Source organism: Podarcis gaigeae (assembly GCF_964106915.1).
Source record: "Podarcis gaigeae genome assembly, chromosome: 18".
Classification (NCBI taxonomy): domain Eukaryota; kingdom Metazoa; phylum Chordata; class Lepidosauria; order Squamata; family Lacertidae; genus Podarcis; species Podarcis gaigeae.
In genome coordinates, this window is record NC_139696.1 from 4,008,159 (window position 1) to 4,035,925 (window position 27,767).

General features: G+C 50.0%; 1 protein-coding gene across 2 annotated transcripts; it reads left to right on the plus strand.

Moving 5' to 3' along the window:
• The first annotated feature begins 732 nt into the window (after positions 1-732).
• CBARP (CACN subunit beta associated regulatory protein) lies at positions 733-23,487 on the plus strand. 2 transcript variants are annotated; one of them, XM_083720341.1, is made up of 10 exons: positions 733-867; positions 1,031-1,107; positions 5,378-5,523; positions 6,955-7,016; positions 8,469-8,634; positions 10,790-10,961; positions 11,861-11,989; positions 14,760-14,961; positions 18,029-18,212; positions 21,737-23,487. In XM_083720341.1, the coding sequence occupies exons 2-10, from the start codon at positions 1,057-1,059 to the stop codon at positions 22,860-22,862; spliced, it is 2,238 nt and encodes a 745-aa protein (XP_083576467.1). In that variant the 5' UTR covers positions 733-867; positions 1,031-1,056; the 3' UTR covers positions 22,863-23,487. The 2 variants fall into 2 exon arrangements, with proteins under 2 accessions (XP_083576467.1, XP_083576468.1); XM_083720342.1 differs by lacking the exon at positions 733-867 and having other exon boundaries at positions 937-1,107.
• Positions 23,488-27,767: the final 4,280 nt, after the last annotated feature.

Sequence of the window (27,767 nt, forward strand, 5' to 3'; positions counted from 1 at the left end):
CCTCCCCCAGCTATGCACACACTCAGCCCTTTCTGCGTGTCTCCCCCTCCTCATTTTTTTTTTTTTTTTGCAGCCGCCGGGATCAAAGCCGCCCGGAACCCTTCCGCTGCTCTTTCGTGGGGTGGGGTGGCCCCCCCCCACTGCTGCAGCAACCGTCCGCCCCCTCACTGCCTTCCCCTCTTGCTCATCTCTCCCGTTGGCGTGAGTCAACCCTGTGTGTGTGTGTGTGGGCTGATGAGCCAGGATCGTAGCGCGTGCATGTGTGTTTGGAAAAGGCGATTTAATTTCCAGGCTCCCAACTGCGTCTGGGGTGGAAGGGCAGGTTGCTTGGGGAAGAGAGAAGAGGCTGCCCCCTTTTTCCAGGGTCCGGGGTTGGGGGAAAGGCTTTTGCCGTTTTTTCTCAGCCGCTTTTCGCCCCCCGAAAGCTGCTCTGCGGCCTTCCGCTGGCTCCTTAAGGAAAACCATCTGACAGCAGGCAGTGGAAGAGGGAGAGAGAGAGAGAAGGAAAGGCGAGGGAAGAAAGAAAGGGTGCTTTTGCAATCTGCCACCAACCTTCGCTTAAAAATAAATAAAAACACACCAGCCTTTCATTTTGGTTTCCTTCCTCAGTGGCATCTTAAGCTGGCGAGTCAAGCGAGGACCGGTCCATCATCTCCCGGGGTGTTGTAATCGTAGCATGGCGCTGCCGAGGCTCTTGTGAACGGAATCCACCCGTGATCTTCCCTTCCGCGAAAAACATGTGAGCTGCAAAGGGAGGGGAGATGGATTGCTGGAGGTAACCGGGAGAGAAAGAGAAAGAGAGAGAGAGAAAAAGAAGAGAAGAATCAACCATCGACCACGTCGCCTCTTCTGCAAATTTTGATATATGTACATTGCATTTCTTTATTTATTCCCCCCACCCGTTTATCCTTTCTCTCCCCCCTCCCTGCACACCCTGGCCTTCTTTTTTAATTTAAATATATATTTTTAATCTCGTTCTGCAACCACGCACCGCCGTGTCACTGTGTTTTCGTGCCTCCCTTTTCCCCAGGAGGACATCTCTCTCGAGGACGGACAATGAGCGATGATTTGAGCGCATGGGAAAACGCGACGACGGGAGGTGTGACGGTGAGTGTCCCTGCCTTGGAGGCAGGTGGGGAGAGGTCTGCGAAGTCCCCCCCCCCAGGGTGGGTGATATTCTGTATTGCATGCCCCCTCCAGAGAGACAGAGAGGTCTCTCCACTTCCTCCCACACCGGCTCTGGGTAGGAGAGCTCAGGTTGGGCCCAGGTCAGAAATGCCACCAAACTTTTGGCAGGAGTAGCTGTGGGAGTTGCTGGGTTGTGTGCCTGCGGGAGAGGAGCTGCCTTTTGCCCGGTGGATCCTGACCCTGTTCGATCTGCCCAGCCTAGGCAATTTTTGCTAATGCATTAAGCTGAGGAGCCAGAGAGGACTGGTCCATCTTCTCCCAGGGTTGTTGTAATCGGAGCATGGTGCTGCCAGTGCTAATGTATTTTAAAATCTGAGGCTCCCAGTACGTTTCCGAGCACAATTCAAAGTGTTGGTGCTGACCTTTAAAGCCCTAAACGGCCTTGGTCCAGTATACCTGAAGGAGCATCTCCACCCCACTGAGGTCCAGCGCCGAGGGCCTTCTGGCGGTTCCCTCGCTGCGAGAAGCCAAGTTACAGGGAACCAGGCAGAGGGCCTTCTCGGTGGTGGCGCCCACCCTGTGGAATGCCCTCCCACCAGATGTCAAAGAGAAAAATAACTACCAGACTTTTAGAAGACATCTAAAGGCAGCCCTGTTTAGGGAAGCTTTTAATGTTTAATAGGTTATTGTATTTTAGTGTTTTGTTGGAAGCCGCCCAGAGTGGCTGGGGGGACCCAGCCAGATGGGCGGGGTCTAAACAATATTATTATTATTAAAAATATTACCTGCCCCCCACACTCAAGTCCCAGGGCAGGTTGCAATTGAAAACACCAATATTAGAAACGATTTAAAGCAATTTTGCGAATCGAGGGCAAGTTCTCAATCGGCATTGCTTTGACCTAGCGCAGAGGGAAGAAATTATTTCCTGGGCCCACAAGTCTTGGCAGGGATGGCTGGTCCATCCAGCTGCATATTGCCTGCACTGACTGGTAGCAGCCCTTTGGGATTTCAGGCAGTGGCTTTTTTCCAGGCCTACTCAAAGTCCTGAGCAAAAGGCTCAGATTTAAATAGGAAACGGTTCGAATCTCAGTCAGGCCTTTGATCCTGATTTATACTGACGGAGCTGTGGTATTGTGAAATCATGGCAAAAATAAGTAATTGTTGTGGGTGGTGCCTCTGAGCATATGCAGAGTGCCTTTGCCTTGCCACTCTGCTCACCAGTAGAGGAATAAAAAGCGAAGGCATTTAGGTTTGGAGTTTGCGGCTTCTAGCCGCATCACCCGCTCTCTTAATCTAGAGCATCAGTTCTTAAACTGTGGGTCCCCAGATGTTGTTGGACTACAACTCCCATCATCTCTGAGCTCTGGCCTTGCTAGCTCAGGGGCCAGATCCGGCCCAATCGCCTTCTCAATCCGGCCTGCGGACGGTCCGGGAATCAGTGTGTTTTTACATGAGTAGAATGTGTCCTTTGATTTAAAATGCATCTCTGGGTTATTTGTGGGGCATAGGAATTCGTTCGTATTTTTTTCCAAAATATAGTCTGCCCGCCCCCCCACAAGGTCTGAGGGACAGTGGACCGGCCCCCTGCTGAAAAAGTTTGCTGACCCCTGATCTAGAGGTTCTGTGCTACAACTCCCGGGATTGGCTAGCGCTGATGGAGAGTTCTAGTCCAGCAGCTCTGAAGGGGGGCACCCAGTTGTGGTTTTTGATCACATGATGGCTTCTTTGACTTCGCCTAGTATCTGGGAATATTTTTGGGGGTTCTTCAGAGGAAGCCAACCTCAGTCGGTAGAGCAGGAGATTCTTAATCTCAGGTTCGTGGGTTCAAGACCCAGGTTAGGCAAAAGACCCCTGCATTTCAGGGGGTTGGGCTAGATGATTTTTGGGGTTCCTTCCAGCTTGTGATTCTTTAGGAAAAGGGAACCCTCGAAGGGTTTTCTGCTGAATCCATTGCCAGCCATTGCAGATTTCCGCAGCCGGGCCTCTTCCCTTGGTTGAGGGCGCTTGCCTGCCACGCAGACGGACCCGGGTTCAATCCTGCCCACCGCCAGTCGGAAACAGACCCAAGCCACGTGCATTCGCAGAAGGCAGTTGTTGGCTTCCAAATCTGCAGGAAATGCTTTTGATATGTTGTTTGTGAAAGTAAGGACTGTCGTTTGTGAAAGTAAGGGATGCTTGGGATGCAAACAGGTCTGAGTCCCCTCCCATCTCTGCACATTTCCCTTTTCTGAAACAATTCGGAACTCTGTGCTGAGGACCGGCTGGTTGCTGAGTCATCAGTAAGCGACAGTCCCATGGAAGGGGCCAGAGGACTTAATGCGGACTTGAGCACTGACTCAGCTACCGCCCACCACCACTGCTGGCCCTGGAATCGTAGAATTGTAGATTTAGAAGAGACCAACAGGGGTCATCCTGTCGAATGCAGGAGTGTTTTTGCCCAGCGGAGGACTAGAACCCACAACTCGAGATATTCCAGTTTTGCACATGATCACAGAAGAATCAGAGAAGGGGTCCCAGGAGTCTACCCCCTGCAATGCAGGAATCACAGCTTCACGGGCCCAAACTTAAGTTGGGCGCTTTGACCTCGACAGGTAGAAATCTAACAGACTGAAAGTTCTGGGGTCTTTCTCTCTGTGCTGGAAAAAGCCCTGGGTATCTGAATCTTTGGCTGCTAAGAGCCCTTCATCAAAGACCTCTTTCAGGGGGTAAAAGGTAAAGGGACCCCTGACCGTTAGGTCCAATCATGGACGACTCTGGGGTTGCGGCGCTCATCTCGCTTTACTGGCCGAGGGAGCCGGGGTACAGCTTCCGGGTCATGTGGCCAGCAGGACTAAGCCGCTTCTGGCGAACCAGAGCAGCGCACGGAAACGATGTTTACCTTCCTGCCGGAGCGGTACCTATTTATCTACTTTCACTTTGACATGCTTTCGAATTGCTAGGTGGGCAGGAGCAGGGACCGAGCAACGGGAGCTCACCCCGTCATCGCGGGGATTCGAACCGCCGACCTTCTGATTGGCAAGTCCTAGGCTCTGTGGTTTAACCCACAATTGCAAATTATTACTGGGCAGTAATAAGAATAAATTGTTGTTGTTCTTACTGGTAAAGGTAAAGGGACCCCTGGCCATTAGGTCCAGTCGTGACAGACTCTGGGGTTGCGGCTGGAGGGTCAGGGAAGGGCACAGAGTTCTTAAAATTGCAAAGATGGAGGTGTGATTTGAGTCCAAAGTGCTTTCCAATCTCTTTCCTCATGAGAACCTTCTGAGGAGGGTGCCTGTTGCATCTCTGCGTGCTTTGTAACCGCGCTAAGATCACTGACTGAAGTATACCTGAAGGAGCGTCTCCTCCCCCATCGTTCGGCCCGGACACTGAGATCCAGCGCTGAGGGCCTTCTGGTGGTTCCCTCATTGCGAGAAGTGAGGTTACAGGGAACCAGGCAGAGGGCCTTCTCGGTAGTGGCGCCCACCCTGTGGAACGCCCTCCCATCAGATGTCAAAGCGATAAACAACTACCTGACATTCAGAAGACATCTTAAGGCAGCCCTGTTCACAGAAGTTTTTAATGTGTGACATTTTAGTGTATCTTTCATCTTTGTTGGAAGCCGCCCAGAGTGGCTGGGGAAACCCAGCCAGATGGGCGGGGTACAAATAATAAATTATTATCATTATTATTATATGACTTGTGCAGAGACATGGGGGAGCCATCTCTCAAGGGCAGGCAATTCTTGACTTCGCACACCCCAAACTTGTCTGTGAAAGTGAAGAGTGTCTCCATCTGCCCCCCCCCCCAATGGTGGAGAAATGTGCCCTCATACTGCCAGGGAATATATACCCGTATTTTTTGCTTTATAAGACGCACCAGACCACAAGACGCACCTCGTTTTTGGTGGAGGAAAACAAGGAAAAAAATATTCTGAATCTCAGAAGCCAGAACAGCAAGAGGGATCGCTGCGCAGTGAAAGCAGCAATCCCTCTTGCTGTTCTGGCTTCTGGGATAGCTGCGCAGCCTGCATTCGCTCCATAAGACGCACACACATTTCCCCCTTACTTTTTAGGAGGGAAAAAGTGAGTCTTATAGAGCAAAAAATACGGTATATATTTTTCCGAGTCTCCTTGCTGTGGAGGTAGCTTTTACAGAGCAAGGGTGAGGAAACTCAACTCCATCGGCTCCCCTCACCCTTTGCACCCATATACCGTGTCTTTATATTTTCCTCTCCCTTCCCTCCTCCCCCCCCCAAAATCCCACCTTCCAGACAGTGCCTGGCGAAGTGAAGACCCACGATGGGTATTTCCTGCTGCTGATACTTCTCTCCATCTTTATCGGGGGCACCCTGGTGCTTCTCTTCGGCATCCTAATCGTCTGCCGGCGATGCTGCGAGGCCGACCGGCGACACTCCAGGTAACAGGGTGTGGGGAGCAGAATGGGAACCCTAAGGTGGGGAGGTTGTGAAGCGAAAGGCCGGTTCTGCAACCAAAACAGAGTCAGAGAGGCTTGGTCTGAGCTCTGGTCTTTTTCCCTAGCCGCAAAGTAAGATTCTAGACCTCATTGATTTAAAAGACGACTGCTTTAACAACAAGACTTTCATAGCGCCAAACAGTTGGACAGGACTGCCTCCAGATGTCTTCTAAAAGAAAGTTCTGTAGTTCTGATGGAGCGTCTCCACCCCCATTGTTCTGCCCGGACACAGAGGTCCAGCTCCGAGGGCCTTCTGGCGGTTCCCTCACTGCGAGAAGCCAAGGTTCAGGGAACCAGGCAGAGGGCCTTCTCGGTGGTGGCGCCCGCCCTGTGGAACGCCCTCCTGTCAGATGTCAAAGAGCACTACAACTACCAGACTTTTAGAAGACATCTGAAGGCCATGTTGAGGGAAGCTTTTAATGTTTGATGCATTACTGTATTTTAATATTTTGTTGGAAGCCGCCCAGAGTGGCTGGGGAAGCCCATGCAGATGGGTGGGGTATAAATAATAAATTATTATTATTATTATTATTATTATTATTATTATTATTATTATTATAGTTATTTGTTTCCTCGACCTCAGTCTAGCCCTCGGAGGGACGTGTTCCACGAAACTCACTGTGCATTGTTGTCGTTGTTTTAAAAAATAATATTATTGGGCCGTTTGTTACCTCCTGGCCTACCTGGGAGTTGAAGGTGTGTGTGAAAATGAAGCTATTTGGGCGTAGTTGGTAAATAAATGATAGATAGATAGATAGATAGATAGATAGATAGATAGATAGATAGATGGATGGATGACAGACAGACAGACAGACAGACAGACAGACAGATAGATGGGTACCTTGGGTTAAGTACTTAATTCTTTCCAGAGGTCCGTTCTTAACCTGAAACTGTTCTTAACCTGAAGCACCACTTTAGCTAATGGGTCCTCCTGCTGCTGCCGCACCGCCGGAGCACGGTTTCTGTTCTCATCCTGAATAGTGGCGTAGCATGGGGGGTGCAGGAGGGGCTGGCCGCACCGGGCGCAACATCTGGGGGTTAGGGTTAGGGGGCGCAAATCCACAAGTTAGGGGGCGCAAATTACTTGCCTTGCCCCAAGTGCTGACAACCCACGCTACGCCACTGATCCTGAAGCAAATTTCTTAACCTGAAGCACTATTTCTGGGTTAGCGGAGTCTGTGACCTGAAGCGTCCGTAAGCCGAGGTCCCACTGTACACAGCACATTCCCTTAATATGCAAATCATGGCTTATGCAAACCTGGAGCTATTCATCACAGGTTTTTTCTTAGACCTTTTTCATCTCACTCTGTTGCGTACGCCTTTTTCAAGGTTTCCCCTCCCGCCCACCTTCCTTCTTCTCTTTCTTTTTTTCAGAGCCAGTGATGACCCCGAGAAAACAAACACTACCTATCTGGATGACTCTCAGCCGGCTCAAGGTGAGATGCTTGCTTGCTTATTTTCAAAAGCTGCATCCTTTTCTAAAGGAAGGTCTGGTGGTACCCGCTCTGGTTGCTGGGGCCCGTTGCCCTGGAAACGGTTGCTCTCACTCTCTCTCTCTATTCTTCCTCCTGTTGCATCTCCTGGTACCAAACTCAGCAACTCTCCAGGGATGCTGCCTCTCTGGTTTAATTCCTTCCCACTCCCCCAAAAAACTATCAGTGGGGGGGGGATTTGGAGGAGGGGTTTAAATCAGGCCCATAGCATCCTTGGCGAACTGGGAGAAACGACCCGAGTGCGAGAGCAGCTCTCCCCTCCTGCGGTTTCTAGCAAACGGTTTTGTTAGTAGCTATCTATAGGCTTAGGGATGCGGGTGGCGCTGTGGGTTAAACCACAGAGCCTAGGACTTGCCGATCAGAAGGTTGGCAGTTCGAATCCCCGCAATGACGGGGTGAGCTCCCGTTGCTCGGTCCCTGCTCCTGCCAACCTACCAGTTCGAAAGCACATCAACGTGCAAGTAGATAAATAGGTACCACTCCGGCGGGAAGGTAAACGGCGTTTCCGTGCGCTGCTCTGGTTCGCCAGAAGCGGCTCAGTCATGCTGTACCAGTAAAGCGAGATGAGCGCCGCAACCCCAGAGTCGTCCGTGACTGGGCCTAATGGTCAGGGGTCCCTTTACCTTTACCTTTAGGTCTAAACCACAGAGCCTAGGGCTTGCCGATCAGAAGGTCAGTGGTTCGAATCCCCGCGAGATATGTCAAGCCTTTATTTGTTATAATATTGCTCTATTTGCAATCCTTGTTTTGCTGATTTCATTTCATTTTCTAATTTTATGAGATTGTTAATTTGGGGTTTTCATCAGCTGTACGCCATGATCATCACAAGTATAACAAATAAAGGCTTGACATATTTCGCTTTGCATGTCATCAGTCTCTCTCATATATTAGTTTCACCTTTTAAGTTGAATTACTGAAATAAATTAACTTTTCCACGATATTCTAATTTTGCAAGTTTCACTTGTAACTCTGGGATTTTGCTAGCTAGGATGGGTGGGTTTCATGGAGGATGAAGTTAATGGACTATGCAGAACTAGATAAACTAACAGGAAGGATTCGAAACCGGCGAGACCAGAAATTCACGGAAGACTGGAGTAAATTTACGGACTATTTGAAAAGTAATTGTGAAGAAGAGACGACGTTTGTAGGGTTGCAAGAAGTTTTGTGAGGAGTATTATTAGAAGTATTGTAAAAATGGAGAAGGGGGAGGAAGATTTGATAAGAGATGTAAAGGCAATATAAAGTTAAGAAATGCATAAGAAGTGGTTAAAACGGTGGATCATCAGAGGTGCTGACGGAAGTCTAAAAGGATGGTATAAGTGATAGGTTTTGTGGTACGTTTTATAATTTATATGTTAAAATTAATAAAAAAATGTTATAAAATGCCTCCCCTAGATATCACCATTAAGGTGGATGACCCTGACTGCATGTCCAGCTCCAGTTACCGAGACGCGGAGAGCGAGAGATTCCTCTCTTCCGGAAGCGCCACGGGGCGACGGGTGTCCTTCAACGAGGCTGCCCTCTTCGAACAGAGCAAGAAGACCCAGGAGAAAGGGAGGAGGTAGGCGGGGGTCCTGGGTTCGAGAGAGAAGTATAATTAGTAACTTTTTCAAAAATGCATATTTTTCATTGATTTTCCAACAATATAACAATTCCAATTAATGCCAAATTCTACAATTTAATCAAACTGCCCCCCCCCCAGTGAATGAGTTCATTCTTCTACCCTTTTTTCTTCCAAAATTTAAATAAATTTCCATTCCATTCAGATATGATAATCCTTTATATAAGGGATCGTCTTTAAAATAATAAATCCTCGCAGCAGCCCTGTGATGTAAGGACCAGCTGAGAAGCTGTAGTCCCTTGATGGGTTTGATGGCTGGGTTGGGAGGACTTGAACCCTGTATAGTGCATGGGGGTCAGACTAGATGGGCTCTGGGTGGCCCCCAAGGCCTGTGATAAGCCTGTTTTGCGGCTCTGCGTCAGTATTTCTCTCCCAGGATTGCCTACCTTCTGGAGGCAAAGGAAGGTTTCTACCATTCAGTGATGGGACTTGGAGAAAAATATTCAAGTTTTTGGTTTTTTTGTGGGGTTGGAGAGACAGTGTGCCAGAGATGGCAGGGGCTGATGGGAAATCGTGGTCCAAAATGGCCGTCCTGGCAAGGGCTGATGGGAAATCATGGTTCAAAATGTCCATTCTGGCAGGGGCTGATGGGAAATTATGGTCCAAAATGGCTGCGCTGACAGGGGCTGATGGGAAATCATGGTCCAAAAGGCCGTGCTGGTAGAGGCTGATGGGAAATCATGGCCCAAAATGGCCGTGCTGACAAGGGCTGATGGGAAATCATGGTCCAAAATGGCCATGCTGGCAGGGGCTGAGGGAAATCGTGGTCCAAAATGGCTGTGCTGACAGGGGCTTGTGGGAAATCGTGGTCCAAAATGGCCGTGCTGGCAAGGGCTGATGGGAAATCATGGTTCAAAATGGCCGTTCTGGCAGGGGCTGATGGGAAATCATGGTTCAAAATGGCCGTTCTGGCAGGGGCTGATGGGAAATTATGGTCCAAAATGGCTGCGCTGACAGGGGCTGATGGGAAATCATGGTCCAAAAGGCCGTGCTGGTAGAGGCTGATGGGAAATCATGGCCCAAAATGGCCGTGCTGACAAGGGCTGATGGGAAATCATGGTCCAAAATGGCCATGCTGGCAGGGGCTGAGGGAAATCGTGGTCCAAAATGGCTGTGCTGACAGGGGCTTATGGGAAATCGTGGTCCAAAATGGCCGTGCTGGCAAGGGCTGATGGGAAATCATGGTTCAAAATGGCCGTTCTGGCAGGGGCTGATGGGAAATCATGGTTCAAAATGGCCGTTCTGGCAGGGGCTGATGGGAAATTATGGTCCAAAATGGCTGCGCTGACAGGGGCTGATGGGAAATCATGGTCCAAAATGGCTGTGTTGGTAGAGGCTGATGGGAAATCATGGTCCAAAATGGCCATACCTGAGAGAAATCGTGATCCAAAATGGCCGTGCTGGCAGGGGCTGATGGGAAATCATGGTCCAAAATGGCCGTGCTGGCAGGGGCTGATGGGAAATCGTGGTCCAAAATGGCCATGCTGGTAGAGCCTGATGGGAAATCATGGTCCAAAATGGCCATACCTGAGGGAAATCATGGTCCAAAATAGCCGTGCCGGCAAGGGCTGAGGGAAATCATTGTCCAATATGGCTGTGCTGGCAGGGGCTGATGGGAAATCATGGTTCAAAATGGCTGTGCTGGCAGGGACTGATGGGAAATCATGGTCCAAAATGCCCATGCTGACAGCGGCTGAGGGAAATCGTGGTCCAAAATGGCTGTGCTGACAGGGGCTTATGGGAAATCGTGGTCCAAAATGGCCGTGCTGGCAGGGGCTGATGGGAAATTGTGGTCCAAAATGGCCGTGCTGGCAGGGGCTGATGGGAAATTGTGGTCCAAAATGGCCGTGCTGGCAGGGGCTGATGGGAAATTGTGGTCCAAAATGGCCGTGCTGGCAGGGGCTTATGGGAAATCGTGGTCCAAAATGGCCGTGCTGGCAGGGGCTGATGGGAAATTGTGGTCCAAAATGGCCGTGCTGGCAGGGGCTTATGGGAAATCGTGGTCCAAAATGGCCGTGCTGGCAGGGGCTGATGGGAAATTGTGGTCCAAAATGGCCATACTGACAAAGATTGAGGGAAATCCTTACCCTGCCAGGTACACCCTGACCGAGGGAGACTTCCACCACCTGAAGAACGCCCGCCTCAGCCACCTGCCCTTGCCCCCGTCCGCCGCCCTCAAGATCGTCACCATCCACGAGTCCAACGAGAACAGCATCGCCATGACGCCTCGACACCCCCCAGCCAAGCCCAGCCTGGCCATCTTCCAGGTGAGACCCAGAGGAGCCGAGGGGCAGGATCCCAGTTCTTTAATTCATGTTTGTAAGCTTTCTGGGGCAGAGACCCGACTTATTACTTTTATTTTTACCGCCGCCCAGAGTGTCTCAGGTAACCCAGTCGGATGGGCGGGGTATAAGAATATTATTATTATTATTATTAATTTATTTCTTGGCATTGCTGAGGGTGTCCATGGATGCTCAGAAGAGAGTTAGCTGAGGCCTCTCTCAGTTCTTTAATTCACATTTGTAAGCTCCCTGGGGCAGAGACCTGTCATATTCTATTTTTACCACTGCCCAGAGTGGCTCAGATAACCCAGTCAGATGGGCGGGGTATATTATTATTATTATTATTATTATTATTATTATTATTATTATTATTAATTGCTTCGCCTCCCTGAGGGCGTCCATAGATGCTCACGAGAGAGAATTTCGCTGAGGCCTCTCCCAGTTCTTTAATTCACATTTGTAACCTCTTTGGGGCAGAGACCTGTCTTATCACTTAATACTAATTTACCGCCGCCCAGTCAGATGGGTAGGGTATAAGAATTATTATTATTATTATTATTATTATTATTATTATTATTATTATGCCTCTCTGAGGGCACCCATGGCCGCACAGAAGAGAGAATTTAGCTCAGTTCCTTAATTCATATTTATTTGTAAGCTCTCTGAGGGCAGAGACCTGCCTTATTACCTGCAGAGGCCACATTCATGGTCCTAGAGGCAAACGTTTTGTACGGAAACAGAGCGGGGTTGGGGGGCAATTCGGATGTATTTTTGGAAACGCCTCTTCTATTTTTACGCCCGCAGGGCATAAATTTCCAGGAGGTGTGGGAGTGGGTCGGCGAAGCTATCCCTAACCCTTTCTCAACTTCATCTCTTCTTGGTAGCACCCCTTGCCGGAGACGGCGCTGACCAGCCACGGAACCTGCGCCAGTTCTGCCTTGCCGGGGGACACCTATAATTCCACCGTCGAGGCTGGTTCCTCCGCTTCATCGGATTCTGGCGAAGGCACCTCGGTACGTCAGCTTATTTGGGTTACAGATAGGTAGCCGTGTTGGTCTGCCATAGATAGTCAAAACAAAATAAAAAAATTCCTTCCAGTAGCACCTTAAAGACCAACTAAGTTAGTTCTAGGTATGAGCTTAAGAAGTATCTGAAGAAGTGTGCATGCACACGAAAGCTCATACCTAGAACTAACTTAGTTGGTCTTTAAGGTGCTACTGGAAGGAATTTTTTTAGCTTATTTGGGGATAGCCAGATGCACAAATGTAGGATATTGGGGGGTGCCTGGCATGTGAAAAAAGGGATCCTGGAGTCTTGGTAGACTGCAAGTTTAGCAATGAGACAACCATGTGATGCTTTGGTTTTGAGGGACAGGGGGCGGGCGGGTGTGGGGGACTCCCTGGTCCTGAATGGGGTAACTGTGCCCCTGAAGGACCAGGTGCGCAGCCTGGGAGTCATTCTGGACTCACAGCTGTCCATGGAGGCGCAGGTCAATTCTGTGTCCAGGGCAGCTCCATCTGGGACGCAGGATGAGACCCTCCCTGCCCGCGACTGCCTCGCCAGAGTGGTGCATGCTCTGGTTATCTCCCGCTTGGACTACTGCCATGCGCTCTACGTGGGGCTGCCTTTGAAGGTGACCTGGAAACTACAACTAATCCAGAATGTGGCAGCTAGACTGGGGACTGGGAGCGGCCACTGAGACCACATAACACCAGTCTTGAAAGACCTACATTTGCTCCCAGTACGTTTCCGAGCACAATTCAAAGTGTTGGTGTTGACCTTTAAAGCCCTAAACGGCCTCGGTCCAGTATACCTGAAGGAGTGTCTCCACCCCCATTGTTCTGCCCGGACACTGAGGTCCAGCTCTAAGGGCCTTCTGGCGGTTCCCTTGCAGCGAGAAGCCAACTTACAGGGAACCAGGCAGAGGGCCTTCTTGGTAGTGGCGCCCGCCCTGTGGAACGCCCTCCCATCAGATGTCAAAGCAATAAACAACTACCAGACTTTTATAAGTCATCTGAAGGCAGCCCTGTTCAGGGAAGTTTTTAATGTGTGATATTTTAGTGTATTTTTGGTCTCTGTGGAAGCCGCCCAGAGTGGCTGGGAAAGCCCAGCCAGATGGGCAGGGTACAAAAAATAAATTATTATTATTATTATTATGCAGCGGCAAAAAAGCCTACTGCGATTCTAGGCCATATGAATGAATGAATTTTATTATTTCGGTCACAGACCAGTTCCAGCCCACATCAAGGAAGTCATAAAACATGACAGGGATACATTTGAATTTGCAATTAGGTCTAACAGGGATGATACAGATATAGCAACAGCAAAAAAATATACAAATTAAAACTTAGTCAGGGATGTAGGTGGCACTGTAGGTTAAACCACAGAGCCTAGGACTTGCCGATCAGAAGGTCGGCGGTTCGAATCCACGCGACGAAGTGAGCTCCCATTGTTCGGTCCCTGCTCCTGCCAACCTAGCAGTTTGAAAGCACGTCAAAGTGCAAGTAGATAAATAGGTACCGCTCTGGCAGGAAGGTAAACGGCATTTCCGTGCGCTGCTCTGGTTTGCCAGAAGCGGCTTAGTCTGCCGGCCACATGACCCGGAAGTTGTACGCCGGCTCCCTTGGCCAATAAAGCGAGATGAGCGCCGCAGCCACAGAGTCGGCCATGACTGGACCTAACGGTCAAGGGTCCCTTTACCTTTATAACAGGGACAATACAGATATAGCAACAGGTAAAAAACTATAAAAATTAAAACTTAAGTCACTAACATATAACCTAAAATTATAATTTAGGGCCTTAATCGTTATGATAGCACAGCTTGTTCCCTACGTTTTACGGCAGTCGCACAGAATTTGGCTATCCTGCACAATTCTTGCACCCTGTTCGAGGGAATGCCTTGATTCGGACCACACCTGCAGTCCTGTGTCCAGTTCTGGGAACCCCATTTTAAGAAAGAGATTGAAAAGGTGTGCAGAGGAGGGCTTGGAAAATAGACGATGGACAGGTGATCAAATACCGGAAGGGCTGCTTGCCGCATGGAAGATGGAGCCGTTTGACAGTGGAACGGACTCCTTTGAAAAGGACTCTCCTTCCTTTGACGTTTTTAAGCAGAGGTCGGATGCCCGCCTGCCAGGGGCGCTTTGGCTGAGATTCCTGCATTTCAGGGGGTTGGACTAGATGACCCGAGGGTCCCTTCCAGCTCTTAAGATTCGATGTCTCTGTGCATCTGTGGAGGGGACCCCAAATTTGGAGGTTCGAAGCTAATGCTAAGTATGAACCCCATGTTTGCTGTATCAAACGCTCAGGCCTGCAAAACACAGGCTTTTCGCTGCAAAAAACACCCCCCCCCCAAAGTCCTGGCACGGGTTTGGAGAAGATCCCAAATTTTGTGGTTTGCTGTTTATTTTTCCTGCAGGTTCACTCGGGGGAACTCTGTGAGAGACAGAATAACAACAGGAAAAAGCCCAGAAACCCAGAAGACAAAAGTCAAAAGAGATTCTGTCTCTCACAGCTACGATAAAACCTACCGTTAAAATTACGGACTGGTCGTTTTCTTCGTCAGAGGGCAAACGGGCAAATTGGGCAGGGGGATCAAATACTTATTTCCCTCGCTGTATGTGTTTCGCCGACGCGTCTTTGCGCCCAGAGGGGAGGCCATTGTAGCGCGGCGCGTCTCTCTGTGTGTTTGATGGTTAGGGTAGCATTTTTATTCGGGTGGCAAAACCGCCGGCCGTTCCTGACCGATCCCTCCTCCTCCTTCCTTCCTTCCTCTCTTCTCAGTCCGACGGCGCCGGCCAGAGTCCCAAAGGTGCTGGAGTGGGCGGGGCGAGGGAGTCCCCGCCGGCCCCTGCCCAGGGCGCCGTCCTTCACTTCTTCACCCGCCTACGCCGCCATGCCAGCCTCGAGGGTGCCGGACCCTACTTTCGGATCAAGAAATGGAAACTGGAGACGAGTCAGAGAGCATCCAGTCTGGACACGAGAGGTGGGTCATGCCGATGGAGGGGTGATACTTTGGCCTGGGGGGTCGGATACGCCATGCTCCTTTTTTGGTAGTTGCCCGGCTGTGCTGGTCCCGTGGGTTAACCGTGCGGCGAGGTCCGAGTCCAGCAGCCTCGAAAATAAGGGATCAGCAGCCAAAATAAGGGATCAGCAATTACTTTGATGAAAGACATATTTTGTTGCGTGCAAATGGCTTTAGATACCTATTAGGTTCGTAAATTACCATATAGCATATATTCAACACAAGAAAACAGCAACAATTTGTTGTTGACAAAGCACAGCAGGACATAGAAAGGGCCCCATTACCTTCAGTAGCTTATTTAAGGGACATCATCAATAAGGGACAGCAGCGGGACATGGCGCTGGGATAAGGGACTGTCCCACCAAATAAGGGACGCTTGACAGCTATGGTCCAATCTGAGGTCGAGGGTGCAGTATGGAGGCTGTCCGTCAAAGCTGAAACTGGGTCCAAGGCAGGGTGTCGGGTGAGGTCAGGAGCTCCGGCAGGACAGGGTGCGTGCAGGAACAGGCTACCAACAATGTTGCTCCCGCAACTTGGGACTGGGGCTGGCTGGCTTTTATCTGCCCTGAGTCATAGGGTGGCTCGATCCTCTGGCGACTCGCCTCTCCTGGAGGCGAGCCCTCCTCCTGCGGGAACTTAGTTCCCTCCGCCTCTCTGCCCTGAGCCTCTGCAGCTCAGGAGAGGCTGGAGGGTTCCCGGACCCAGAGGCAACCTCACCTTCCCCTGACGGGGCTGAGAGTGGAGCACCTGCAGGCAATGGGTCCTCCATCACCTCAGGAGCCAGAGCAGACTCAGCTGGTGCCTGCACCTGAGGATCCAGCACAGGTGAGGACCCTTCAGGCTCAGGCCCCAGCCCCGGCTCAGCTGGTTCTGGAGGCGGGGACTCCTGTGCAGGCTGGGATTCCTCAGGTTCAGCCTCCGAGTCCGAATCCCAGGCCATCACACCTGCTTTGGTGCCCACTCACTCTCACTGGCACGATTCAAGCGTTGCACCAGTGAACTGGAGGCATCAGTGCAATCTCTCTTGATCTGGTGGTCCCTGGAGCAAAATAAAGCCTTGTAGTCTCTTGTATTTAAGCATACAGTGGTACCTTGGTTCTCAAACACCTTGGCTCTCAAACAACTTGGAACCCAAACACTGTTCTGGTTTGCGAACCTTTTTCGGAAGCCGAATGTGCTCCATTTTGAGTGTTGTGCTTCTGATTTGAGTGCCACACATCCGTTTAGACTGAGGTCTGTCTGGTTTTGCTATTTATTTTGCGTTTTTGTTTTTGCGGCTCTTTTTTGTTTTGTTTTTGTGACTGTGTGGAACCCAGTTTAGCTACTGATTGATTGTGTGACAGCAGTATATTATGTGTTGCTTTTCTTTTATGGATCCATGGTCTCCTTAGATAGTAAGATTCATGTCAAATTCCTGTGTCAGGGGTTGTTTTTAAAAGACTGGAATGGATTAATCCGTACTGCATTACTTTCTATGGGAAAGCGCCCCTTGATTTTGGAACGCTTTGGTTTTGGAACGGACTTCCGGAACGGATTAAGTTTGAGAACCAAGGGACCACCGTAACGTGTTTCAGGTTTGCGATAGTGTTGCTGCGGTTGTTCAAAGAAAATAAAAGAAACACAGCTTTTTTAAAGCATTTGTTAAACTCGCTCTGTAAATATATATATATATATATATCTGAAAAGCCGTAGAATGGAAAGTGACCCCGCCAAAATAAACTTTGCGGTACAAGCTTAAAGCCATATCATTTAAATTGGCTTAATCTTGAAGCGTAATTGGATGAGATTGAAGACTAAGCACGCAAGGTCCTGTGCAAGGTAGTAAAATACTCTTAAGACCTTTCACGGTCTTTGGACTGAGTTGCATCAACAAGAGAAGCCATTTTTTTAATGCAGTAAGAGAGATGTGTTCATCAGGATGAGGCCATAATGCACCCTCTTCCTTCATGATTTCACGATCATTGATTATCTGCATTATCTCAGAGAATTTTTATAAAGTGAAATATCGTCGGTATTTAACTCGGGAGAAACGATTATCCTCCCATTGCACTTTGGTTTGCCATATTTCAAAAAGTAAAAACCAGGACACACCAAAAGTTGTTGAGTTTTTTACTAGAAACCCCCCCCCCAATAGTTTTGTTGTTGATCTTTTTTATTAAAAAACAAAGACGCCAAAACCCCCACGAATTTTTGATTGACTTCCCTAAGTTCCAGGACAAAGTGCTGCTTTTTGGACATCGATTCCACCTTTGAAATCCTGGACCTATGACAGCCCTATGTACACAGAGGCTTTAATTCTGATCAAGACGTCATTTTTATACAGGTGGCGCTGTGGGTTAAACCACAGAGCCTAGGACTTGCCGATCAGAAGGTCGGTGGTTCGAATCCCCGTGACAGGGTGAGCTCCCGTTGCTTGGTCCCTGCTCCTGCCAACCTAGCAGTTCAAAAGCACACTAGTGCAAGTAGATAAATAGGTACCGCTCCGGCGGGAAGGTAAACGGCGTTTCCGTGCGCTGCTCTGGTTCTCCAGTCATGCTGGCCACATGACCCGGAAGCTGTACGCCGGCTCCCTCAGCCAATAAAGCGAGATTAGGGCTGCAACCCCAGAGTCGGCCACAACTGGACCTAACAGTCAAGGGTCCCTTTACCTTTACCTCGGGATAAGTACTTAATTCGTTCCGGAGGTCCGTTCTTAACCTGAAACTGTTCTTAACCTGAAGCACCACTTTAGCTAATGGGACGCCACCGCACGATTTCTGTTCTCATCCTGAAGCAAAGTTTTTAACCCGAGATACTATTTCTAGGTTAGCAGAGTCTGTAACCTGAAGCGTATGTAACCCGAGGTACCACTGTAATTGCTGGTTGAATGGACATCTCTTTTTGCTGGCAAGGCGGGATTCGAGAAAGGCTTGCCCTTGTCCAAAATAATAATATTTTGGTTGTCGTCTCTTCTCTTTCTCTCCCCTCCCCCCAATGTCGTCCCCCCCCCCCTTAACTCTTGGTCTTCGCCACCCGGTCCTTTGCCCAGGCTCTCCGAAACGACACCAGTTCCAGCGGCAGAGGGCCGCAAGCGAGAGCATGGACCAAGAAGACCGTGACCCCCACCAGACGGACATCATCCAATACATCGCCCGGACGGATGACGTGGCATTCAGGCCCGTCGGCGGGCCGTTCCTGCCTGCTCCAGCCAGCTCCACCTTATCCCTCGGCAGGTATTTTTCAGTAGATAAGTGGGCATGGGGCGGCGGGGGGGGACGAGAAGACACAGGTGCAATGGCATGAGGAAAGACGGGGGGAGAATTTCGGCAGCACTGCAGAATTCATGGATTGGGTAGGCTTAAGAGTCATTAAGTCCAGTCGTGACTGACTCTGGGGTTGTGGCGCTCATCTTGCTTTACTGGTCGAGGAAGCCGGCGTACAGCTTCCTGGTCATGTGGCCAGCAGGACTAAGCCGCTTCTGGCGAACCAGAGCAGCGCACAGAAACGCCGTTTACCTTCCCGCCAGAGCGGTACCTATTTATCTACTTGCACTTTGACGTGCTTTCGAACTGGTAGGTTGGCAGGAGCTGGGACCGAGCAACGGGAGCTCACCCCGTCATTGCGGGGAATCAAACTGCCGACCTTCTGATCGGCAAGCCCTAGGCTCTGTGGTTTAACCTACAGCACCACCCGCGTCCCTAGCACCACCTGCGTCCCTTTAATAGTCATAGGGTTGCTATATTTCAAAAAGCGAAAATCCGGACACTAAAGGTGTTGAGCTTTCATTCCCTGAAAATGTTGTTGGGTTTTTCTTTATCTTTTTTTGGTCCAAAGCATGCATAGGCAAACTAAGGCTCGGGGGCCGGATCCAGCCCAATCACCTTCTAAATCTGACATGCGGACAATCTGGGAATCAGTGTGTTTTTACATGAGTAGAATGTGTCCTTTCATTTAAAATGCACCTCTGGGTTATTTGTGGGGTATAGGAATTCGTTCTTTTTTCTTCTATTCTTCCAAAATATAGTCTGCCCCCCACAAGGTCTGATGGACAGTGGACCGGTCCCCTGCTGAAAAAGTTTGCTGACCCCTGGTCCAAAGTTTAGCTTCTTTTATTTTGCAAAAACTAAAAAAAATAAAATTGAAGCTTTTGAGCTTTTTTAAAAAAGATTTGCCAAAATCTACTTCCATACAGTTTTCCCAGACATTAAAGCAGTTTCTGCCTGGGCACCGTTTCCGACGGCCGAATCCTGGCTATGTGGAACCCTATCATAGAGTTGGAGGGTTATTTAGTCCAAACCACCACCCCCAAATGCAGCTGTCCCTTGCTGGGATTGAACCTTCAACTTTGGTGTTATAATCGGGCAGGCTTTGCTGTATTCGTAAGGCAGTTTGCGAAGGGCCTCTCCTCTCCTTCCTGAGCTGCAGCGGCTCGTTTAATAAGAACAAACGAAGGGGCTGCTGGATCTAGTCGCAGTGGCCCATCTTAAGTCCAGCATCCTGTTCTCACAGGGGCCAAAATGCCCATATAATAATAATAATAATAATAATAATAATAATAATAATAATAATAATACATTATTTATACCCCGCACATCTGGCTGGGCTTCCCCAGCCACTATGGGCGGCTTCCAACAAAATATTAAAATACAGTAATACATCAAACATTAAAAGGTTTCCTAAACAGGGCTGCCTTCAGATGACTTCTAAAAGTCTGGTAGTTGTTGTTCTCTTTGACATCTGAAGGGAGGGCGTTCCACAGGGAGGGTGCCACCACCGAGAAGGCCCTCTGCCTGGTTCCCTGTAGCTTTGCTTCTCGCAGTGAGGGAACCGCCAGAAGGCCCTCGGAGCTGGACCTCAGCGTCCGGGTAGAACGATGGGGGTGGAGACGCACCTTCAGGTAAACTGGACCAAAGCCGTTTAGGGCTTGAAAGGTCAGCACCAACACTTTGAATTGTGCTCGGAAACGTCCTGGGAGCCAATGCAGGTCTTTCAAGACCGGTGTTATGTGGTCTCAGTGGCCGTTCCCAGTCCCCAGTCTAGCTGCCGCATTCTGGATTAATTGCAGTTTCCGGGTCACCTTCAAAGGTAGCCCCACTTAGAGCGCATTGCAGTAATCCATCGAATCATAGAAGCATAGAGTTGGAAGAGACCACAAGGGCCATCGAGTCCAACCCCCTGCCAAGCAGGAAACACCATCAGAGCACTCCTGACATATGGTTGTCAAGCCTCTACTTAAAGACCCCCAAAGAAGGAAACTCCACCACACTCCTGGGCAGCAAATTCCACTGTCGAACAGCTCTTACTGTCAGGAAGTTCTTCCTAATGTTTAGGTGGAATCTCTCCAAGCGGGAGATAACCAGAGCATGCACCACTCTGGCGAGGCAGTCCACGGACAGGGTGGGTCTCATCCTGCATACCAGATGGAGCTGCCTCGGACACAGGAGCCAACCAGTTGTCCCAAAGGGAAACTCGCAAGCAGGATTTGAGCACAGGAGCAGCTTTATTCCCTTCTGCTGTTTTCCAGCAGCTGGCATCGGTGCTGTCCTTTTGCAGCAAAAAAGAGGTGCTGGAACTTCACCACAAGCATCTCATTTATTCTCTTATAACGGCAATGGAATATGCAGAAATGATGAAACTTGCTAGAAGAACAAGAAATCAAGATAACAATTTAAAAAAAAATAAAAGAATGGAAACGGTTTATTGAATATTTACAGATAATTTGTTAAATGATAAAAACATCGGCAGGATTATTGTAATAACCTGCAGTTTTGTAAGAGTACAGTGGTACCTCGGGTTAAGTACTTAATTCGTTCTGGAGGTCCGTTCTTAACCTGAAACTGTTCTTAACCTGAAGCACCACTTTAGCTAATGGGGCCTCCCGCTGCTGCCGCACGATTTCTGTTCTCATCCTGAAGCAAAGTTCTGAACCCGAGGTACTATTTCTGGGTTAGTGGAGTCTGTAACCTGAAGTGTATGTAACCCGAGGTACCACTGTAACAGCAATGCAATATGCAGAAATGGTGAAACTTGCCAGAAGAACAAGAAATCAATATAACATTTTTTTAAAAACAAATAAAAGAATGGAAATGGTTTATTGAATATTAACAGATAATTTGTAAACGGATGAAAACATTGGCAGGATTATTGTAATAACTTGCAGTTTCGTAAGCGTATGTATTTAAAGAAGATGAATGAATGAGCAAATGACGTTAATTTGGATATGCGAAAGGTATTAAAATGAAATTTAAGGAACCGCAGAAAGAGGGGGAAGGAAGTAAAGTTTTGAAATGTCAAGATTGTGAAATCAGTGAAATGTATAAACTTGAAAAATGTGTGTGTGTACCGTATTTTTTGCTCTATAAGAAGCACCAGACCACAAGACGCACCTAGTTTTTGGAGGAGGGAAACAAGAAAAAAAAAATTTCTGAATCTCAGAAGCCAGAACAGCAAGAGGGATCGCTGCGCAGCGAAAGCAGCAATCCCTCTTGCTGTTCTGGCTTCTGGGATAGCTGCACAGCCTGCATTCGCTCCATAAGACGCACACACATTTCCCCTTACTTTTTAGGAGGGGAAAAGTGAGTCTTAAGAGAGCAAAAAATACCATATATGAACTTGAAAAGTGTGTGTGTGTATGTATGTATGTGTGTATATATATATATCAGGTCTCGATTATCATTTGCTGTTTTCGTTCCATACGATCCTAAGACCCAAAAGGTTTTTTTAAAGGGAAAATGTACCTGTTGTGTTCTGGATGCAGGATAGAGCCGGCGGAGGAACCCAGCCCCCCCTCCGCTGAGCCCCCCGCTTTGGAGCCGCCGCCGCCACCGCAACAGCCCCCCACCCCCCTTTACCACGACATCTGGAGCCTGCGGGCATCGTTGGAGATGTACGCTTCGTCGGAGCAGGGCAACGACCGGGACTCAGTGCGCAGCGACGGCGGGGAGAGCATCTCTTCGAGCGGCGGCTTGCCCAGCTTCCCTTCTTCCTTGGCGGACGAGGCCGAAGGAGGAGAGGACAGATTGCCGGGGAAAGCCAAGCAGGACAGCGTAGAGTCGGAGGCCGGGACCCGGAAGCTCCTGCAGATGGACAGCGGCTACGCCTCCATCGAGGCTCCCGGCGGGCGCGTCGGCGAGGACCAGACGGCCTCGGAGAAGCGATACTGCTTCACCAGCGCCGGCCGCCGAGCCACCATCTTTGAGAGTTTCGAAGGCCAAGAACCGGAGGAGGAAGATGAGGCTGCGGAAGGGGCTTCCGGCGGGCCGCCGGCCCCAAGTCCGCTGGTTTGGGCCCCCTACGGGCAGCTCTTTCCCACCCGGGACGCATTGCCCCGCCGGGACTACAGCATCGACGAGAAGACGGACGCCCTCTTCAACGCCTTCGTCCGCCACGACCCTCAGTTCGACGAGTCGCCGCTGCGAGCCAAACACCGTTCCCGGACGCACCTCCGGAAGCAGTGGCAGAGGGCCAAACAGTACAGCGACCCCGGCGTCCGATACCCGCCAGCCCTGGAGAGGCACCGCACGCCGTTGCGGAGGGGCGACAGCGTCAACTACCCGCTCGAGGGGCGCTACCAGAGCACCCTGCCACGCATTGTCAGCGCCGGGGACGAGGAGGCGGCACCGGCTACGGCGGAAGCCGGCGACAAAATCCAGGTGATAGAAGAGGAGCCGCCGGAGGAGGCCAAGGGGCCGCCCGAGCCGTATGGCAGCGGTTGCCTCGAGGATGGGCAGTGCCCAGGCCTGGGCGGCCTGGGCAGAGAACTGATGGACAAGATAACCGGGGGGTTGGAGGAAAGGATGTATGGGCGCTTGAAAAAACCAAGAGAGAGTCCAGGGTGCATGGTGGCTGTGGCGGACGCCTCCCCTGACCACAGCCCAGAGTAGAGGAGCAGGGGGACGCCGTTGACTTCAGGGTGAGGTAGCCATCGCTTTCTCCCCAGTCCCTCCCCAGGGCCGGCCTGGGATTTGCCAGCCAACCGGGGCAATGGGGCACACTATCTCAGAGGACGGTGGCCCTGCTGGGGCAGGTACCACGCAAGGGACGTCGCTGCATCGTAGGGGAGTCGCCATCCCGCAGGCATCCCTGTCTCTAGCCGGACTCGGAGTCCGCAGAGGGTCGAGGGAAACTGGTCAAGACTGCGTTTGTGTGACGGGCAGCAGCGGGCCCTTCAGCCTTCTGCTTGTGAGGGGCTGGGGAGGGCGGGATCTTGCTCCCGGCAGCCTCTGCTCCCTTCTCGCCGGTGCCCGAGAGGGTTTGGGGGTCCCGAGACGAGCCCGTTCTCCCTTCCCCCTCCGAGGTGGGTTTGCCAAAGCAGGCGCCTCTATTGCACAGCCCGGACATTACGTTCCAGAGGGGCTTTTTTTCGCTAATAACAGGAGACCCCGGAACCTCGCAGAGGCCCGACTTTTACCTCACGACATTCAAAAGAGCTGGTTGTAGCAGATAACTATAAATGACTCCTTCACCTTTGCACACACACTCTCTCTCTGGTTTTTTTTCTTTTTGCAAGCAATAACCTTCTCCTTTCCTCCTTCTCCCTCCGTCTGTCGCTGGGCGTCCTCGTGGTGGGAGGCAGAAACAACCTCGCCTTCCAGATGGGACAGGAAAGCCTGCCCGCTTAGCCCTGATCTCTCACCCAGGTTTCTTCTCAATGAACTTTCGTTGGCGTGGAACCAGTTCCAGGAATGCTGTTTTATTAAGCTGGTGAGCTGCCTGGGTGGACGAAATTGCCATGGGTTACTGCACAGGTTTGGAGCGGGTTGTGCCATTTTGGGGTACGTACTTGGCAAAGCGAGGCACATGGGTTTCAGTAGAAGCAGCGCGCCCAACTTCTCCTCCGATAGCTCAGGCCTCCGTCTCTCCTCTGTCGCCGATTCTGTTACTCCTCTGTCACCGATTCTGTTATCTTCAACTTTTCCCGTTCAACAAAATTGTAAGCTGTTCCCTCCTGCTTTCATTCCGGCGCCACCATCCCTTGCGCAGAGATATACTAAACAGCTTGATCGGAAAAGGGGTGTCGGAGCTGCTACTTGAATGCTCCCAAGTTTATAGTCCTCATGCGAACTGGGCAGCGGAATGAGAAATACCCTGGTCTTAGCGTCAGCAGATGACACAGGGATGACTAACGTCCGTGTGTGTGTGTCCCCAGTGTTGTTGGACTGCTAGTCTCAGAAGCCAGGAAGTCTAGAGCCATCGGAAAGCCGCCCATTTTTTCTCCCCAGGCTGAGATAGGAGAGCCGCGAGTTTGGGGGTAAGGCCAGCGGAAGAAACAGAGGGAGATCAGCCATAGTCCTCACGCACTTGGCTACAAAAACGTGCCTCTTCCGACACGTTGTTCCGCAATCTGCCCTGTTCTCCAAATCAATGCAAAGGGGGTTCGTGTTATCTTTATAATTTTTTTTAAAAAATATTTATCCACATTTGTGGTTGAAGAAAAATAATAATAATATACAGGTGAAACTCAAAAAATTAGAATATCATGGAAAAGTTCCTGTATTTCACTAATTCAGCTTCAAAGGTGAAACCAATTAACAATCTCAGAAAATCAGAATATTCAATGAAATCAGCCAAACAAGGATTGCAAATAGAGCAATATCGGACCTCTGAGAAGTAGAAGCATATCTCGCTTTGCGTGTCATGAGTTTCACCTTTTAAGTTGAATTACAGAAATAAACGGAACTTTCCCGCGATATTCTAATTTTTCGAGTTTCACCTATACGAGCAGGCGGTTTTATTGCGCCTTTAATTTTTAAGCAGATTATAAGGTGGCGGCAGCAAGCTTTTTCTTTTAACGTATCGTTGCTACTACGCAGCTACAAGCACATTGCTTGGGGAGGGGGCAAACTGACCCATCCATCTCCCAACACCGCCATGCAGGGGATGTGTGCCAAATTCTAACTTTTTCCTTTCCGTGCTTCAATTCTTTTGCATGTCAACAGAGGGGGGGGGTTCAGGGAGGAGTGGGGTGTGTGCGCACCTGTTTGGATGTGTGGGTCCTGCCCTCCAGTTTTCATTTTTTTTTTCCTTTCAAAATCAACGTCCAAAGCACTACTTGAAGGGGTGGGGAATTGAGGGGGGGGCACAGCTGGAAAAGAAGAGAAACTTAATTTTGTAAAAGTGAAAAACGTCTACTGCAAGAGATGCGGCGGGACGATCTTTTCTCTCCCCCCCCCCTTCTTTTGGAGATGTGAGAATATATATATATATATACATATACACATATATTTATTTATTTATTCCAAAGTCCTGGCTTGTTTTGCCATCTTGCTCTTGTCATTGTTGAAACCGTCATAATCGTCTAGCTTGGGAGTCCCGCCTTGCAAAGCGGTTGGACTAGAAGACCCTTCTGTATGTGTGTTTGGGGGGGGTCTCTTCCAACTCTGGCCATCCTATGATCACAATTTGTCTTTTTTTTTGTCGGCGGGGGGCAATGCAAAAGCCTGTTTTTCCCCTCCCCGCTTCGTAAAAGCAGCAGACCAAACCACGAACCTCCTTTCCCCCCCGCCTTTTTCAATGGAGGGGGAAAAGCAAAAAATAAAAATAAAAATACAAGACTTTATTAAATAAACAATGTGCCAACGTTTTCCAATGGGTGTCTGTGGTCTTCTTTCCCCCTTAAGTCGTAGACACTGTCAGCCCCAGAGGTTGTATATAGGGCCTGGCGTTATAACTCCCGGGTGGGGGTTTCGCCAAGCAGGTGTCCTCTAGGTCTGGGGTGGGCAACCTAAGGCCCAGGGGCCGGATCCGGCCCAATCGCCTTCCAAATCCAGCCTGCGGACGGTCTGGGAATCAGCGTGTTTTTACATGAGTAGAATGTGCCCTTTTATTTCAAATGCATCTCTGGCTTATTTGTGGGGCCTGCCTGGTGTTTTTACACGAGTGGAATGTGTGTTTTTATTTCAAATGCATCTCTGGGTTATTTGTGGGGCATAGGAATTCGTTCATTTTTTCCCTTCAAAATATAGTCTGGCTCCCCACAAAGTCTGAGGGACAGTGGACTGGCCCCCAAATACCGTATTTATCACTCTATAAGACACACCAGACCACAAGACGCACCTAGTTTTTGGCGGAGGAAAACAAGAAGAAAAATATTCTGAATCTCAGAAGCCAGAACAGCAAGAGGGATCGCTGCGCAGCGAAAGCAGCAATCCCTCTTGCTGTTCTGGCTTCTGGGATAGCTGCGCAGCCTGCATTCGCTCCATAAGATGCACACACATTTCCCCTTACTTTTTAGGAGGGAAAAAGGAGTCTTATAGAGCAAAAAATACGGTAACCCAGAGATGCATTTTAAATAAAAGCACACGTTCTACTCATGTAAAAACACCAGGCGGGCCCCACAAATAATCCAGAGATGCAGTTTAAATCAAAGGACACATTCTACTCATGTAAAAACATGCTGATTCCCGGACCGTCTGCAGGCCGGATTGAGAAGGCGATTGGGCCGGATCCGTCCCCCGGGCCTTAGTTTGCCTACCCATGGTGTAAGCGCTTGAGTTTTTAATTGTTTTGCTGCTCTTTCGCACAAGCTCTCCTTCAAGGCATAGACAGGTGACTTTGCAGTGTCAGCCCAACCCACATAGAGCACAGTAGCCCTTACGCTGGTTGGAAGCAGCCCTCCGGCGCTTCCGAGGACGCCACCCTGGGACTGATCCTGGCAACGTATACATGCAAGATAGGTGCTCCATCACCAAGCTGGGGCCCTTCCCCAGTCAGTCTAGCCTACCTCACAGGGTTGTTGTGAGAATGAATAACAGTGGACTGAGGATGCCAGCGGGATAAAAATGCAGGAAAGAAATAGAACTCCTGTAATTTCTCACTAAGGGACGCACGGGTGGCGCTGTGGGTTAAACCATAGAGCCTAGGACTTGCCGATCAGAAGGTCGGCGGTTCGAATCTCCGCAATGACGGGGTGAGCTCCCGTTGCCCGGTCCCTGCTCCTGCCAACCTAGCAGTTCAAAAGCACATCAAAGTGCAAGTAGATAAATAGGTACCACTCCGGCGGGAAGGTAAACGGCATTTCCGTGTGCTGCTCTGGTTCGCCAGAAGCGGCTTAGTCCTGCTGGCCACATGACCCGGAAGCTGTACGCCGGCTCCCTCGGCCAGTAAAGCAAGATGAGCGCTGCAACCCCAGAGTCGGCCACGACTGGACCTAATGGTCAGGGGTCCCTTTACCCTTCTGGGAGGGGAAAATTGGGCTATACGTGCAAGAAATGGTGACAAACGTGGAGGCCCCAGGGGTCCAGCTGGAGGCAGAAATTTTACCTCTGATTAGGGACCACATTCTCCCAGGGAGAGGGACCTAAGTGTGTTGGCTGGGGCTCCCTTAATAGAAAAAGATTTTGCCTCCCCTCTCTGTATCTCATAGAGTGTAAGGTGTCCCCCCAAAATCCGAGGGGGTCTTTGCCGCGCCCCAGAACTGCATCCACCCAAACGCTCCTTTAATGGAAGACTTGGGCATCTCCACGTGCCAACACCGGGTACCTCTGGTTACGTACTTAATTTGTTCCGGAGGTCCGTTCTTAACCCGAAACTGTTCTTAACCTGAAGCACCACTTTAGCTAATGGGTCCTCCGTGCGATTTCTGTTCTCATCCTGAAGCAAAGTTCTTAACCTGAAGCACTATTTCTGGGTTAGCAGAGTCTGTAACCTGAAGCGTATGTAACCTGAAGCGTATGTAACCCGAGGTACCACTGTATCTAGCTCAATGTTTTTTTCCTCCCAGGCTGGGCTAAATCAGCACCGCCACCCCCACCCCACCCCCCAAAAAAACAGGCTCAGAAACCCATGGC

Coding starts and splice junctions, on each gene's coding strand:
- CBARP (XM_083720341.1), top strand. CDS start 1,057: ATGAGCGATGATTTGAGCGCATGGGAAAACGCGACGACGGGAGGTGTG. Junction 10,962..11,860: donor CCAGCCTGGCCATCTTCCAG/GTGAGACCCAGA, acceptor TCTTCTTGGTAG/CACCCCTTGCCGGAGACGGC. Junction 14,962..18,028: donor ATCCAGTCTGGACACGAGAG/GTGGGTCATGCC, acceptor TCCTTTGCCCAG/GCTCTCCGAAACGACACCAG.